General features: G+C 47.7%; 1 protein-coding gene across 15 annotated transcripts in view; it reads left to right on the top strand.

Moving 5' to 3' along the window:
* Nucleotides 1-16,907, top strand: part of TNRC6A (trinucleotide repeat containing adaptor 6A) — a 166,346-nt gene that overhangs the window by 37,496 nt on the left and 111,943 nt on the right. For all 15 annotated transcript variants that reach the window (XM_043523873.1, XM_027821079.3, XM_043523880.1 and 12 more), the window contains one exon: nt 9,997-10,070. In XM_043523873.1, coding sequence (XP_043379808.1) covers nt 9,997-10,070 — 74 coding nt within the window. The remainder of the gene's footprint in view (nt 1-9,996; nt 10,071-16,907) is intronic.

The raw sequence follows: 16,907 nt of genomic DNA, 5'->3' as shown, positions 1-16,907 counted from the left end.
ACTGAGAAAACCCCGGCCTCTCAGTGAGAGCACTGCAGTGACGTCTCCTGTCTAATGAACAAGAGCAGTTGGTCTCCTCCTGGGTCAGGAGGAACTGGGCAGGGAGCAGTTGGACAAGGGCGGGAGGGGAGAGGAGAGGAGGCTGCAGGAGAACAGGTGGGATTGGAGCAAGGGCAGGGTGAGGATGCTATTCCAGGGGTCCGTAGAATCGGAGTGAATTATGCTCTGTAATTAACTCTCTCCGGGCGATAGTTATGAATTAGTTAAGCCCAGCTAGAATGGGGTGCCTAGTTCTCTGCACATCTGTATCTAAATGTGCCTGTTTCCACATCAGCCTATATGTGTCTGTCTGTGGGTCTGTCTAGCTGTAGATAGATCCGTCTAAGATCTAGAGGGATAATAGATAACGAAATGAGAACAAACCGTGCCCTACTAACTTACTCCCTAGTGGCGCAGAATTCTCAGTAAGGATTACAAGATCCTGCCCAATGTCATTTACAACCTCCTTGAGCTGACCTGGCTCCTCTCTGAGTCCTCTCATCTCCAGCCCTGTACCAGGGCTCCCGTGTGTATCAATTAGCACCCCAGGTGTCGCACTAATAATTCTTTCTCTCATGCGAGCTCCAAGTCCTGGTTCGTAGCGGAAGGCGCTGGGCTTTTGTGGTTACAGATTCAGTTTTGCTTCGCTTCCCCAGTAGGAAAATGCCTTGCGACTTCTGATGGTTAATCACTATTGTACAGCACTAAAGAGGGAAGATTTTCTCTAATCCTCTTTAAATGGCCTCAAAATGGGGGCTCAAGCAAAGATGACTAATGACAGACATGATTAAACTAATTTAGTAGGTGAAGCTTTGATGGGAGCCCTCTCCAGCCCAGGTATTGCCGTAGGGGACTGTGCCCTAATTATCCACATAGCAAATCCAAACCTCCTCACTGTTGTATTTGAATTAAGGAGACAGGGCAGGGGGAGGGTGTAGGCCAAAGGGTGCCTTTTTGACTGAAAATATTTGTATTGATTTGCTGCAAAGGGCCACCTTGTATAATCTCACTAATGAGACAGTAAATCCAGATTCTTTTAGTAACCAAGTATGCATCCCATACTTTGTCAAATGCCTTTACTGCATCTCTCATCAAAGGATTCCCTGTGTACATGTATTTGCCTTTCAAAAGCTGTCAACTATAGTGAAATATAAAGGCAATGAAACATGTCTACACAGCTCTCCACAGAAGATGCGCTGTGCTCTGGAAATCTCTTTTCATGAATTACGGTACCAGACACTGAACTCCCACAACCAGATTCCTTGCTGGGGCAAAGCTGAATTACAGCGAACTGAGCTCGTGTGAGAGTGGAGAACTGATGTTAATGAACATGTTCTAGCCCCATGCGCTCCCTCTGGGGAGGGTGAACAGAAGGGCACATCATAGCCACGTAGGCGACAGGTGTAAGTTCAGGGCAGTATGTCTGACCCTTCTGCAGCATACACCTCTGTGATGCATCCTGGCTGACAGGCACTCTCAACCTAGTTAATTTCCTGGCAGAATGAAAGTTTTGTAGGGCAGACAAGCAGGCCATCGCCAGCTAGAGGGTTTCAGGGAAAGAGGGAGTTTTAAAATCCTATTGAGCCGGCTCTCTTCATAGGCTGCACACTTTCCCATGGGGAGCATGGAAGCTCTGCACAATGTGGACCACCAACAGCTGGTGGAGCAGGAAGAGCAAAGACGCGCCTGACTCCCCTCCCCGAGCCGCTCCTGCCAGACCCTCTCCCTGCCAGACTCCGAAGGGGTGGCGGGCGTTATCTGGAATGTCAGCTTCACGCAGAAACCAAAGGAGGCTGCCTAAGGGCCAGGATGTGGAGGCTGAAGGTAACTTTGTGTTGGACATGAGGGGCCATCGGAGGCTCAGGAGGTGGCCTTGCAGACTTGTAGCATCTTCTCAGCCACTCTTGAGTCAAGGTCCCAGCCTGTGTTTTGTGGTGAAATGGACCGAAAAGGGTGAGCACCAAAGCAAAATGCCCCTGACTCCTCTATCAGACCAGGCACCACGTGAAGAGCCGGGCGAAACAGGCTGCTGCGTAACTGATTGTAAATAATACTTTGTGAAAAGGTTAGGTCTGATGCTCAAAAGGAGTTAGGCACCGAAGACACTATTTCAGGTGCCTATGTCCCAGGTTTGGCTCCACCGCGATGCACAAACTCCTGTCTAACCCGTGTAGACCCCTAAACTCACTCGGTGCCTCCATTTTCAGGGCCAAGTTCCTGCTGTGCCAGGGTTTCTGCCTCTGAGCATGTGCACTGCTCCCTCCCTCTAGGCGTCCTCCAGGTACCTATCTCCTGCCCAAGCCCTAGGGCAATTCACAAACCAGGGGAGAAAATCTGTTTGGCTCCCTAAGTTGCATCCAGGGCCTGTTCTGGTAGATGACATGCTCAGAGGCTGCCTCCTGGATCAGGTCCCATTCAAAACCCAACCGGCTGATGGGGAGGAGGAAGAGATGGTGGTGCCCAGTGGTCAGAGCACATGCATGTTCCATGGTGGATAAATACTTACACAGGCATTGGGCCAGAGAGAGTGCGCAAGAATGGCTCTAACTCTGTAGTTCAGTGCTTTGGGCACTCATCTGGGACATGGCCTGGCTCCAGTTCCCCTGTTCCAATTGCTCTGTCATCCTTTCAGTGGAACATCATCAACAGGAGAGATGGGGGGACCCCCCTCCCATCCGAATACCCCATAGCTCAGTGCTTAGAACACCTGCCTGAGAGGTGGGAGACCCACGTTCGAGTCCTTTCTCACCCTCTGGCAGGGGGGAGAATTGACCCTTAACACTCACAATCCGTGCAACCTTTTAGAAGCACCGTATGAGCACTCAGTAATTACTCCTCAGCAGACCAGGCTGAGGTAAGTGCTTTACAGCGGGGGAAACTGAGGCTTGGGAAAGTTTTACAACTTCTCCAAGGCCAGAGAGGGAGTCAGTGTCAGAGCCAGGCTTCGTCCTGAGGATTCCTGACTCCCAGTACTATGCTGAGACCATGAGACCAGCCTGCCTCTCTGATGTGTTACTGTGACATCACTGATGCAGAGTAATTCAGCCTGGCTGATGATAACTCTGACCTCTAGAAATAAAGCCTACGGTGTACTGACGGAGAGTGAGGAATTGAGCTGTGGAGAGAGCCGTCCAGCCAATGCTACTTTAATTACAACGAATGATAGGCTCTTGAATGTATGGGAACAAGTTCACCGTGGTCATAAATCTGCTGAAATCAAGGGAGTTATGCCAGCAGAGAATTTGCCAGCTGGGAACATAGGAATTGCTGTACTGGATCAGAACCATGGCCCACTTAGCCTGGTATCCTGCCTCTGAGAATGGCTGGTACCACTTACGAAAATCGCCACAGGGGACAGCCATGGCCTAGCCAGGTCATAGGGAAAGTTTCTTCCTAACTTCTGTCACGTCGAGGTTGGTTCATGCCCTAGATGTGTTCCATGGTCTGACTCTTAATGAGAGGAAGAAGAAGGGGGATATGCATGCCCAGAAGCCAGCTCCTGCCTTGTGTTCCAGGCACCGCTGGTCTCCAGGCGGGAGAGACCTGGTCTGTGGTGCTGCAATGCAACACTCTCTCCAGCTGCCTGGCTACGTGACGTGGTTTCACTGTGTAGGTGCCATTTGGCTCAGAACACAAACTAGCCCATTAAAACATTCTTGGACAAATCGTTAGCAGGCTGTTGCAGTTTCCTGAAGATTTAAAGTCCATAAATACCTACTGATGCGATTGAACAGGCAACCCTGTTTTTAGACCATTTCGAACTATGGATTTGAAGCTGTTATGGTTTCATTAAACACCTATTAATGTGAACGTGTTTCTAATACCAGTAGGAAAGGAAAACAAAACAAACGGGTTGTGATACAAGCTGCCTGAAACAAAGGCATTCACAGCTGCTTGTCCGGAGCTTCCTGCTTTTCTGTGGCTAGGAGCAAGCTGGTATTGAATAGGGATGGAAATATAATGCCCAACTAAGAATGATTCAAACGGTATTGAATTAATTCAATAAAGGGAAAGGATCTGTCTGTACAGACAGATCTGACATTTAAATTCCTGGTCCAGGGAGCTGCAGTATAAAAAGTTAATAGGATGTAGGTTTCTAACAATACATATCACATAATTCTAGGGATATTGTGCAGGCCCCTTACAATTACTGTACCACACGTGGAATATAGACTTCAGTTCTGGTCACCCCATTTGGGATAGATCAGTTAAACTGAAGAATCCAGTACAGGGCAGCTGAGATGCTCCGTGGAATGGAGGGGCTTATGAATGAGCTGGGAAAGACAAAATTGGGGTTATTTAGCTTTGAGCAAAGATGATTAAGAAGTAACACGACTGAAGGTTTTAAACCAGCTAGCTGATAGTTTGATCTATGGGAGGCTGCTGGACAGACCAGAAATAGGGATTATAGGTTTACGTTAAGAAGGAATATATGTCTCAGTAGTAAAAATTTCACGTGGCACTTTACAATGTGTGGTGAATACGGAACGGACGTACAGGGAAGGTGGTGGAGTCCAGTAGTATTAATGTGTTTAAGCAAAGGGATGAGTGTGTGGAATATAACACACGAAATGAGTTCTGTGCGTGGGAGGAACCAGCTTCCCTTTCATGGAGTTGGGAGGGAAGTTACTGCTGGTCTTGTATACAAGAGAAGGTAAACAGGAGAGCCCATCTGATCGTCTCTAGTATTGATTATTGTGTGCCTCTGCCATGTTCTTTCTTGTTCATCTACTCTGTAAAGGACACTCCGTATCTTTTTAATGTCTTGTATGGGAGCCTTCCCAGGTCTCTAATTTAGTTTGGTTGCCCTTCTCTGGGCCTATTCTATTTTCGCGGTTTCCTTTTGGAGAGGGACACCGTGCCGCCTACACACGGAAAGCCATTCTAATATGTGCTTTGAGTGGAGGTCTTTATTGTGCTGCCCACCGCAGCAGCTGGATCTTTCTCCTAGGTGGTTAGTCTCTTTAGAACAATCAGTGTGTAGGAGTAGCTCACGGTTCCTTCCATCTGCACTTGTCGGGCTGAGTTTCATTTCTCAGTGCGTTACACTTTTTACCTGGTATTTTTTGGGTCCTTCTGAAGTTCTTTTCACTCCTCTCTAGAGCTGACTAGTCTGACTAATCTTGTGTTAGTTACAGATTCTGATTCCACATGGGTCAATTCTTCTACCAGATCACTGGGAAACATACGAAATACCTCTGGCCCCAGTGCGGATTCTTAGGCCACCCAGCTATTAACTTCCTTCTGTGGTGAGCATGGGGCGCTCATTCCCACTCTTTGTTCTCCATCTCTTAGCCAGTCACTAGTCGCTTGTCTAAAGATTGCCTCAGCCAGTGACTCCCCCATCCCACATGTTGCTCATTAGCGTACTTCTTGTGGAATTAGGAGGCCGTACCATGCAGTGTGTGTGTTCCATCGATGGTTGGTCTCTATGTTCCGTTCGCATTTGTGTAGTGCCTGGGCCTCATGCTGCCTGTAGTGATTTATTAACAGCAGCCACAGGAATGCAGTATGTACGCTACGTCTGACTCCCTCACTTTGACCACACTTCCCTTTGGAGAGAAGTAACCCTCGTAGATGCAAGGCCTTTAGATGGGCCTGGTCTTTGTGATGCAGGGATCGGTGCTAAGGTAGAGCTCTGACCGTTCGGGCGATGGATCTCAGATGCACATCACCGCGCAACCCATCCACTGTCACCCATCCACAGGAACCCTTTTGAAAGCCTTCAGGGCTGCTACGCCGGTATAATGATATTGCCATATGCCTTCATTCACCAAGCTATAATTTATTCTTATTCATAATTAACAGTAATGTATCCCCATCCAGGCCTATTAAAATACCGAAACCTTCACAGAGGAAAGCACAAGAATGCGCAGGACAAAATCAGAATATCCCAACCCCTTCCATGGGATATTGGGAATGATGAATGTTACACAACTGCTGTCCATCTTGCTTTTGTTTAATTATCATTTTTGTATTGTTCTTGTCTCTGGAGACTCGATCTGGCAGGAATGGCTTGATGGATTATGTATGAAATCCAGGTCAACATGTCCAAGTATTACTGCCTTGTAATTTGCTGCGCCACAGAGGCCAATATAGATGCCTTGTGTTATTAATTATACCAATATATTTTCATGAGTAATGTGATTAATTAGGCTGTATATATTATGACTCCGCTAGACCTGTTCTGTTAGTGTGTTTGTTCTTGGATGGAACTGATTGACTTAGAGTGAGAATCAAAATCTGCAACATAGATTCAGTCACATTTGTTTTCTTCTAGACTGTTTGAGGAAAAAATAATAATCCATAAAATTCATTTTTATGCAAGGAAAATGTAAAACATTGGGGTGTGGTGAGGGACATAATCTGAATAGCAATTCATAGCCGGGAGTACATTCAGTCCAGGGAACAGGCAACCTGAACTGACAGATGTTTTAAAAACGCCTTTGCCTTTGTTACTGATTGTGATCCTAAGAGCATCCCAGTGCCAGAGGGCAAGGTATTGTATAGTGAGTTTCAGCTGCCCTAACCAGTTCAGTGTGCCCCAACTTGCTATAGTTAAAATCTGTATCTAAAAGGTACCATGTAAAATGTCATTGGAAAACTAATAACTCCCTGATCATTAATATTCTTGTGAAACATATGCATGGAATTTTCATCACGAGTTATGGATATAACTGGATATAACTGGAATGATAACTAAAATGTGTTTAAACCAGGCAAGTCAGGGGGTGTTGGTAAACAAGGAATGTGTATATGCTTCTCTGTCCAGCTTGGTCATCAGGTTGAGACAATGAAATTCTATTTACATATGAGGTAAACAAAGCTAGAAAACTAACAAATGGGGCAGGAGACAGCATGGTGTCCTAGCAGGAGAGAAACTTGGGCTGGGTGTTACGTTTCAAAGAATACATTTCAAAGATTTGCCGGTCTATAAAGACTGGGGGTCTGACCCTTAGGTGATAAGCAATTGAATCAACTGATTCTGTACAATATTACTGTATTACAAAAGTTTATCAAGTGAGGTGCTTTATGAATGCCTATGACACACTGGTGATTAATATCATTGTGATTTTGTATGTATTAATACTACATAAGAAATTATGGATACTTATTATTAAGCTTTACAGTTTGTGACCAAACAAAGGGCGAAACAGGCTTTCCCCCAGACAGGAGGGAAGGCAGCTATTGACCTGTCTCCAGAAACTAAGCAAGGTGTGACCAGAAACAATGGAAGCCCTTTTTACATAGAAATCAAGAAGGAGATGGGAAGCCCAGAGGAAGAGAACAGCATGAGGTCATCCTGCCTCTTGAAATGAGGTCATTTGAAGTTTGGAAGAGATAAGCAAGGTCAAGGGCTGAAGCCATCTTTGGCATCCATCATTAGACAGACGTAAGGGGCCAGAGCTCTTGCCAGCTGAGAAAGCTGGGTCCTTCAGCCAAGGAGGGGTGGAAGTCTGTGGGAACTGGATCTATGTGAGAAATCTGTTTCTTTGAAAAGAAATGATCTTTCACCTGGGCAGGCAAGGGAAGCCAGCAGCTTGTACTTCTATGGAAGGTCCTGACTGAGGGAAAGTTACCCATGGCTGGAAAAAAGATCTGTGAGAGAAACCATCTTGAACAAAGCCTGTAAACTTGCTAGATTAAGTTTTAGACTTTTAGATGCGTGTTTTCATTTGTATTTGCTTGTAACCCTTTCTAACTTTATTCCTTTTACTTGGCATCTCTTCACCTATGTCCTACTGTTAATCAATTTGTTTTATTTTTTTACTGTAACCCAGCTCAGTGCTGTGTTTGCAGGGAGGGGTGTATTTACCCCAGTTAATGAGCTGTGATGTGCCATTAAAGAGACAAAAGCACAACAAACCTTATTTCTCAGAATTGGCCAGGAGAGGGCTGGATGCTCCAGGGCACATGATTTTGGGAAAATTCAGGACTGGGAGTGTGTTGAGATCATCTAATGGGATCTGCAGGGAGCCTCCACTCCACCGGGCTCTGACCCAGCACCCTAGAGGGTCAGCAGCATTGACCCCTGGGCAGGGTTGTGGACCCTCTGTGTTACCCTCCTAGGGTCACTTCCTACCACTGCTCTCTCCGCTTCCAGTCCCAGATAAGGAGAAAGAAAATATAAAAGGGAAACCAAATCGTCAGCCCCAGCCGGACTCAGCATGCGGTCCTTGGGGTGTCAGGGAGGGTCTCTTTTGAGCTGGGATGCTCCCTTTTTAACCCTGTCTCCAGCTGGAGCATGCTCTGCAGGGTTGGAGGGGCAGGGCTAGCTGGGTCCAGTATAGACTCTTAACCCCTTCTGTTCCAGTGTGGGGTTTGTTGGCTGGAACCACGGCTAGCGGAAGCCAGAGTGCGGTGGGGGCCTGTAGACTGGCTGCTGGGATCAGAGCTGCTGAACCAGGGCTGTCTTGCACATGGGGTGTTTCCTGCACTCGTATAGACTGGCTGTGACCATTGCAAGCTGGGAGCTATAGCAAAAAAGCATTGCAAGGCCCCCAGGGTTACAGGGAAGGTGGTGACACAACCCCTCACTGGTCTGGATTGCAGCCCCAACGGACCGTGACACTGATGTCATCTTAGGTTTTGTTTAGGATTTTAAGGTATGATGTGAGATCACATTAGCTAGCTCCAGCTAACATCTTCTAGTCAAGGCACAAGCACGTGCTAACATGGTGAAAGTAAAGCCTGTCAGGAAGACACGGCTTTAACGCGATCATTTTCGCACATGCTGAAGAGCGTGTGTGAGACCAAGCTAGCTAATGCGCTCTATCCTCAGACCACAAAACCCTCCTCTACACAAAGCCACAGATAATAAAACCTGAGCCACATGGAGCCCCACCTGAAGCCAATGGGACTGCAGAGTTCCACCCTCACCGATCCAATTGCAGGATCTAGATCACACCGTTTACCGTTTGTACCCTTTATTTCTTTAGAATTGCACTCAGCTTGGGCAGTGACGTTGGACTGGTCAGTTTTGCTTGCTGCTTCTCATGCATAGTTCAGTACTTTTGTGTTTTGGTTTCCAGCGCTGCAGGGATGAATGTAATTTAAAAGAAAACTTAAACCCTCACCCTGCTTTCATGGAGTTTATTCAAAAATATTGAAGGAGCTTTTTCTGTTTGTATCAGGTTTGTAAATCACATTTTTTCCCCTTTGCAAAGTCAAAATATCGGGTCTAAAATCTAGTTGACAGTGTGGTGCCTTGGAGACTTGCTTACACCCCCCAGCATACTGCAGCTCGCAGAGGGGTTTGCACTTCACAAAGAAGTTTGATAAGGTGTTGTCAATTTGCATACTTGGAGGAGAGGATGGAGCACTCACAGTTCAGCTGCACAGTGGGAACAATCACATGTGGACAGATTTCAGCAAGGGTCTTTCAGGTTAAACAGCAGTTTGCTTGGCTTCTTACCCTCTGTGTTAGCTTTGAGTCTGTGGGCTAGAATCTCCCTCCCAGTTCTTGCAGGACCCTGTGGTGCAATCATGACATCATACGGAAATTAGTGTGATCTCCCAAACAGTGCTCTGACTTCCCCATAGGACCCAGCAGCTGGGCTCAGGCAGGAGGAAAGCCCTCATTAAACCTAAATCTCTGCAGTAGTCAGGAAATGGTTATGTGCCCCCCGCCCCTCCTCCCCCCAAAAAAGGTGAAAAAATCACTGGCCAGTCCCTGCTTTCATCTAATGTATTTGGCAGTTCTCCCTGTTGTGAAAGACCCTCCTCAAGGTCTTCTGGGCCTGGTTTTCCATTGAGCTGCACCTTGTGCAGCCCTTTACACTGGTACAAAACTTGTGCAAACGTGCCACCAACCCAGAACAGCAACACGTTGCACTCACTGCCCAGATGCAGAATGGTGGAGAACCAGGGCCCGTGTTTTCTGCATCAAGATCTTTGTGCTCAGGATACTAAATCACCACAGCGCTGAGGACTGTTGTGTCTTTTGTTTCCATAAAGGTCAAAGAAGAGTCATCCTCCTTTAAGTGCCAAGAAGAGGCCTTCTACCTTCTGGTGCAAGAAGACATTGAACAGTAAGGCTGCTGCGCGGCTTTTCATTCCTGAGCAGGCCCCGGCGTGGACCCTGGTTACCCCTTGGTCACTTTCCTTTGCATTATGAGTTAGATCACGGGAGCTTTTCTTGTGAACTTTGTGTAACTTAGCTCTGTGTCGCTACCGCGGCTGATGACGGCCGTGTCCTTTTGTGGGATAATGTCCCTTCCGCTGATACCCACAGACCTACTCTTTGCCCATCTGGCTTTTCTTCTCATTGTAGCTGCTGGGACTGGGGGTGGGGAGAGTCCTTCTTCATTTGAATCTCACTCGACACAGTAAGCATGATTGAGGCTCCTGAAGGACCAGGGCTCATCGCTGGCTAAATTAAAGCCCCACTGACCATCCCTGTCTGTTCATTGACACAATCCTTAGACCACCATGCCCACCTAGTAATGAGGGTGGCACTAGTCCCTGAATGCCTTTCTTTGATCTCTCTAGTCTCGTTCAAATGGGACTGCTTCCATGCTTTGATGGATTGAGGCTCGAGAGCTTGCACCTTGCAAGATTGAGCCCATAGCCACAAAGCAAAACGAAAGCTGCTTCTGGACAGCATGTGTCTGTGTCTGCATTCAGGTCCACTGGGTTCACTGGTTGAAGCATTTTAGTCTGTTGCAGGCTGCTTAGGCTTTGCTCCTCACCCAAGCCCTGGTCTTTGCCAGCTGCTGCAGGCTGGCTCTGAGCAGTGGCTCTTTTCCAGGTCAGATTCACTTACCCAGTTTCAGATGTTACCAGTCTAAGTCGATGTAATTAAATGTTTCTGTGAGTGAGAACCACTTGGAGGATGTCTGGCGGTGACTCAGGGTTCCCACCTTCACTGATATTCCTAACTGCTTGGTTGTTTCTTTACAGTGAGCCCATGAAACATTTTAAATTAAATCTGTGCCCAGCACAAAAGCGCAGATTGAGATGCTGATAGTTTTTGTGTTTCTGCAGGAATTGCAACTTGCTGCACTCCTAGCCTCCAGTGATTGCAGCATCCTGAACCAGTGGGCAGGTGCAGTGTAATCCCCCAGGGACAAGACGTGCTTGTTCTCACCTACCTATCCCTGCTATGAACAATCAATAAGAATGGCCATACTGGGTCAGACCAATGGTCCACCCAGCCCAGTATCCTGTCTTCCGACAGTGGCTAGTGCCAGGTGCCCCAGAGGAAATTAACAGAACAGGGCAATTATTGTGTGATCCATCCCCAGTCATCCACTCCCACCTTCTGGCAATCAGAGGTTTAGGGACACCCAGAGCATAGGGTTACGTCCCTGACCATCTTGGCTAATAGCCAACTTATCACTTATCTAGTGCTTTTTTCAACCCAGTTATATTTTTGGCCTTCATAACATCCCCTGGCAATGAGTTCCCCTGGTTGACTGTGTTGTATGAAGAAGTACTTCATTATGTTTATTTTAAACCTGCTGCCTATTAATTTCATATGGTGACCCCTGGTTCTTGTGTCATGTGAAGGGGTAAATGACATGTTCCTAGTCACTTTCTCCACACCAGTCACAATCTTATAGACCTCTGTCATATTCCAAGCTGAATTGTCCCTGTCTTTTTAATCTCTCTTCATATGGAATCTGCCCCATACCCTTAATCATTTTTACTGCCCTTCTCTGTCCTTTTTCCATTTCTAATATATCTTTTTTGAAATAGGGCAGCCATAACTGCACAGAGTATTCTAGATGTGGGTGTAGCATGGATTCATAAAGTGGCATTATGATATTTACTGTCTTATCATCTGTCCCTTTCCTAATAGTTTCTAACATTCTGTTCGCTTTTTTGACTACTGCTGCACATTGAGCAGATGGTTTCAGAGAACTAACCACAGTGACTCCAAGATCTCCTTCTTGAGTGGTAACAGATCATTTAGACCCCATCATTTTGTATGTGTAGCTGGGATTATGTTTTCCAGTGTGCATAACTTTGCATTGATCAACACTGAATTTCATCTTCCATTTTGTTGCCCAGTCACCCAGTTTAAAGTGAGATCCCTTTGTAACTTTTTGCAGTCTGTTTTGGATTAAACTATTTTGAGTAATTTCGTATCATCTGCAAACTTTGCCACTTCTGCACATTGAGCAGAGGTCTCCATTGCGCTGTCTACAGTAGTGCCCAGGTCCCTGTCCTGAGCTGATACAGTTAATCTAGACCCTTGTAAGGTGCATACGTAGTTTAAATTTTCCCCTCCAGTGTACATTACTTTGTGTTCATCAACCCTGGACTTCATTTGCCATCATGTTGCCTATTCCCCTGGCTTGTTTAGGTCTCTCTGAAGTTCCTCACCATCCTCTCTGATCCTGACTGGCCTAAATAACACTGCAATGAAAGACCTGCGACTGGCCCAGGTCAGCTGACTCAGGCTCGCAGGGCCCAGACTGTGGGGCTATCAAATTGCAGTGTAAACATTTTGGGCCTGGGCTCTGAGGCCCCACAAGGCGAGAGGGTCCTAGATCCTAGGCTCCAGCCAGAGCCTGAACATCTACGCATCAATTTTATAGCCCCATACCCTGAGCACGGAGAGCCTGAGCCAGCTGGCCCAGACCAGCCATGGCTGCACCGTTAGGTCTTTTGCTGCAGTGTAGAAATGTACGTGTCATATGCACAGGTGGCTCCCTCACTACTCACCTCCCTTCATGAATATATTCAACAACACAGGGACGTAGTATGGAATCCTGCTGCCTCCTCTGTTAACCTTTTCCCATGGTGCAAATTGACCGTTTAATCGCATTCCTTGCTTTCTGTGTCTCAGCCAGTTTTTGATCCGTGACAATACTTTGTATCTCACTGGTTGACGACTTAGCTTATTTGAATCTGAAACCATTTGGTCAACTGGTTCTCCTTTATCCACTGCTTTTCTGACACATTCAAAGAATTCTAAGAGATTAGTGAGACACGATTTTCCTTTGCAGAAATCCTGCTGGTTAGACCCTGTCATGTTATGATCTTCCAGGGGTTTTGCTATTCTGTTTTTAATTATCATTTTAACCAATTCACCAGGTACGGCTGTAAGGCTCATTGCTCTACAATTCTCCTTGAGCCTTTTTAAGATATACATACAATATTAGCTACCCTCCAGTCCTCTGGAACAGTGGATGTTTTCAATGAGAGATTGCAGATTTTTGTTAGCCCCTCAACTACTTCAGCCCTATGCTCCTTCAGACCTCTTGGCTGGACCAGCTGGCTCGGTAGCTAATTGCTTTTTAAATGATCAGTTTGCCTCAGATCTCTTTCTCCGCCACCTCAGCCTCTGAGCGCACCTCAGCTTTGTTACCAGAAGGAGCAGGTGCGATGTAGGAATCTCCCCAATGTTCTCTGCAGTGAAGACTGGTGCAAAGAAATCATCTAGCTTCTCAGCACTGTCCTCGTCTTCCCAGATTGCTCCCCTGTAACTCCGGGTGATCCAGCAGATTCACCAATTCTTTCCCAGGCTTCCTGCTTCTGACTGAGATTAAGACTTTCCTGTTTCTTTTTGCACCTTTGGCTATTTACTCTCCGAACTCTATTTTGGCCCTTCCATGTTGTAAGGGCGATGATTTCATCTCCCTGAGGGGACTAAAGGAAGGGGCTTGTTCTCTTTTTCACCCCTATGCTGCTGACTGGCGAGCAGCTTGGCAGCCTCCCAGCGGGTTGCCCCTCCCCCATGCCCATCCTTCGCTGGCATGAAGAAAATGTGTGGATGTGATAAGGGAAGGAGGACTGTATCAGGGTAGCAAAGAGGTGTGACACTCCATGAGCTCTGCTCAGGCCAGCTCCAGAATGGATAGCCCCTCTAGGGAGAGGACAAGTGCACATGGTGAGGGCAGCAGGGAAAGGCAGTGTCCTCTCTGAAAGGCCCAGTGATGCCTCCACTTCTCAGCCAGCTTGAGGAGTCTTGGGAACAGAATCATCAGGAGATTATGCTGGGAATATGCCTTCCCCTGCGAGTGGGGCTGGGTTCAAGGGCAGCGTCCTAGGCTGGTGCAGTGGGACAGAGGTTCGGTTTAAGAAAATGAAGTCATCACACGCCTGGAGAAATCTATTGAACTTGGCAATAAAAGACTTCTGGGTAGCAGCCAAGCAGGGACACCTAGGAGAGCGTCTTTTAAGACCTGAATGGTGCAGGAAAGAGAAGGAACCTTCAGTGTTGCCTGTGTTAAAAGGGAAATCTTTGGGCGGAAGTGAAGACTGGATGAATGATTATTTCCAGAAGCTAGAGCGGAGATCCAGGGAAAGATCCAGACTCGAGCTACAGGGTCTGAATGGCGGAGTGGGTAGATGTCCCGGCCTACGTTGCAGCATGGTTTAATATAAACGAGGATGCAGGAAGTAGAGCAATAAAGACAGAGTGGATCAGAAGCTGCTGTATGTCTGTGTGGGGCCTTGGTTTGATTTGGTGGGCATGCAGTTTGTTACATGAGAAGTGGGATCTGCCCATGGCCACAGCTGGCATCCAGCATGTTGATGGGCGTAGCCCGTGATGGCTTTCTGTTGTGAGTCTCTGACGAGGTTCTCTGTCTATGACTGACCAGGCACCCTCTGTAGCCGTTGGTGCTGCTGAATGTACTGGGGCAGAAGAGATGCACAGCTCGCGAGGCCTGCACAGTATCAACAGGGTGGACGGGCGGGAGCTTGCCCGGGGTGTGGCTGTGCTGCAAAGACATAAAGGGCTAGAGGTGCTGCCAATGTCCTTTTGTCACCTGGCACCGGTGCTGAAAGGCTCTGTGGTGTGTCCCTTAGGTAGAACTGTTCCCTGTCACCATGGTGCATTGTGAAGGGAGTCAGGGACGGGGAGGCAGGCCCCATGTTCTAGCTACAGTCAACGGTTTAGGCCAAAACATGGCAAATAACACATTTGTCGGGCAGTTGAGCAGTGTCGGCCATAACTTGGGTGTGGTGACAGCAGGCTGAGAAGCAGTCACCCTGGTTCATTACTGGCAAGTCCTCTCTTCAGGGCCTGCTGCCTATTTATTTATTTGTCCTAGAGCTGTTTGGAGTGAGATTCCTGCTCTTAACAGACTAACTGTAAACACAGGGGCTCATTACTAATACAGTCCTGAGCATTCAATTCCCGGGGCCGGCAGAGGACTGGAGCAGCCCTGTGGATTGGCCAAGCACTGGAGATGCAAGTCACATACAACAGCTACACTGGGGGAAAACGGGCAGCAGCTTGAAGCTGCCAGAGACCATCCTGACGAGGCCCAATCGCTCAGAGCGCGTCACTAGTCCCTCCTCGGGAATGGTCTAGAAAGGAACCAGCAAAGCAGTTAGTTCAGCTCCTCTCCCGCAGGAAGGTGGACCCTTGGCAAGCTGCTGACTGCGAGATATGTGACAGCCCCCTTGCCACAGCAGCTGCTTCTTTCGTGAGCCAGGCCCCTGTGGCTGATCGAATAACACCCGCACCCCCAGCCAGGGTACCAGCCACACGGAGAACAGGCCAGCAGCTCAGCCCACTTCCAAATGTGATCCATTCACCAACAGTGACAACGCGAAGTAGTGCTCACGTGAGAGGAGAGAAATTCCTTTCATTTTAACCAGCAAGGCGGCCTGGGATCTCTCTCCTTACCCCAAGTCCTGGCAGGCCGCTGTGACCCAAAGTCATCCCTGCCCTAGGCTGATACCATCACCATTGAAATCGGGGCTGAGCTGTGATGGCTTAAGCTGCGGCTGAATTTCTAGATAGGCTCCTGACCAGGCTGCAGGCCCAACTTTCCTTAGCATGATCTGCCTGTACTGCATTGTCTCCAGCTCCTCCTAGTGCCTGGGCTTAGCTGGGCAGACACCATGCATGCTACGGGCTAGGGCTTGCTTAATTTCCTGGGGGCAGGGAGACGAGCAGCATCTGTGCTCGTCATGAGCTCGGTTCGGTAATCCACTGCTGGACTCCCGCTGCTCTCCTGCTGGGCTTAGCACCAATGACTGTGTGCTCATCTCCCTCGCTGTGGCTGTGCGGAGATTCAGCCATGAGCTGGAACGAAACTGCCTCTCTTCTTGGTTTAGCTCTTGGGGAGGAAAAAGACCCCAAACCAGCCCGCAGCTGAAAATGCCTTTTAGAAGCTGCGGTCACAGTCAAAATTAAATCAGAAAATGAACTATTACTCAAAGTGACTTGGAGTTGCTCAAGATTTATATGCTTTGGGCAGCTCGAACTCTATTTGCTGGGATGAAGGATACCTAGGGAAACCTCGGCTGCTAGTGCACCGTGACCGTTTGCAATTTCACACCACTTTAAACTCGCTCTCATTGAGATTGTGAAGATGAAAAATGTCTTTATTATAGGAAGTCACAGGTCCCTGATTGGTTGCTAAATGTGTTTTAATGTGTGGTGTGACTGCTAAGGGTTGGAAAGGAGCACGGAAAGGGGGAGCCAGGTTGGTAATTTGAGCTCACACAAGATTCCTGCAAGCCAGAGGAGCTCAAAACAAAGGAATTGTTTTCAGTCTCCTGGCTGCTTTCCCCACACTGAGCTGGCCAGTGCCATTTATTGCAGGCCAGTGATGTGGCTTTTCACACTCTCCTTCCCTCCATTGCTAAGTCACCATGGGATGGGTTGTTTATTCTTGTTCTTTGGTACGTTCTCCGTCTTCCACTCTTTGTTGTTCCCCAGGGTTCATCCCTTTCTGTTAGTTTGATTGTGTCTAGGGTTCAATATGTGCAGCCCTTTAGGGCTGAATCCCATCACAACTGTGCCGGTGGTTGTTACATTCTGTTGTTTCATTGTGAGTTGCTCCTTTTTTCCATTCCATAAATCTGTGGCTGCTGTTTTGTCAGGTCTCCTTTTATCCTCTCACACTCTGATCGTGGTGCCCTTCTCCAGCTGCTGGCTCCATCTCCTCAGAGCCCAA

This window comes from Chelonia mydas, chromosome 10 (assembly GCF_015237465.2).
Source record: "Chelonia mydas isolate rCheMyd1 chromosome 10, rCheMyd1.pri.v2, whole genome shotgun sequence".
NCBI lineage: Eukaryota > Metazoa > Chordata > Testudines > Cheloniidae > Chelonia > Chelonia mydas.
Note: the sequence above shows the minus strand (reverse complement) of the source record. Positions and strands in the feature narration are given on the sequence as shown.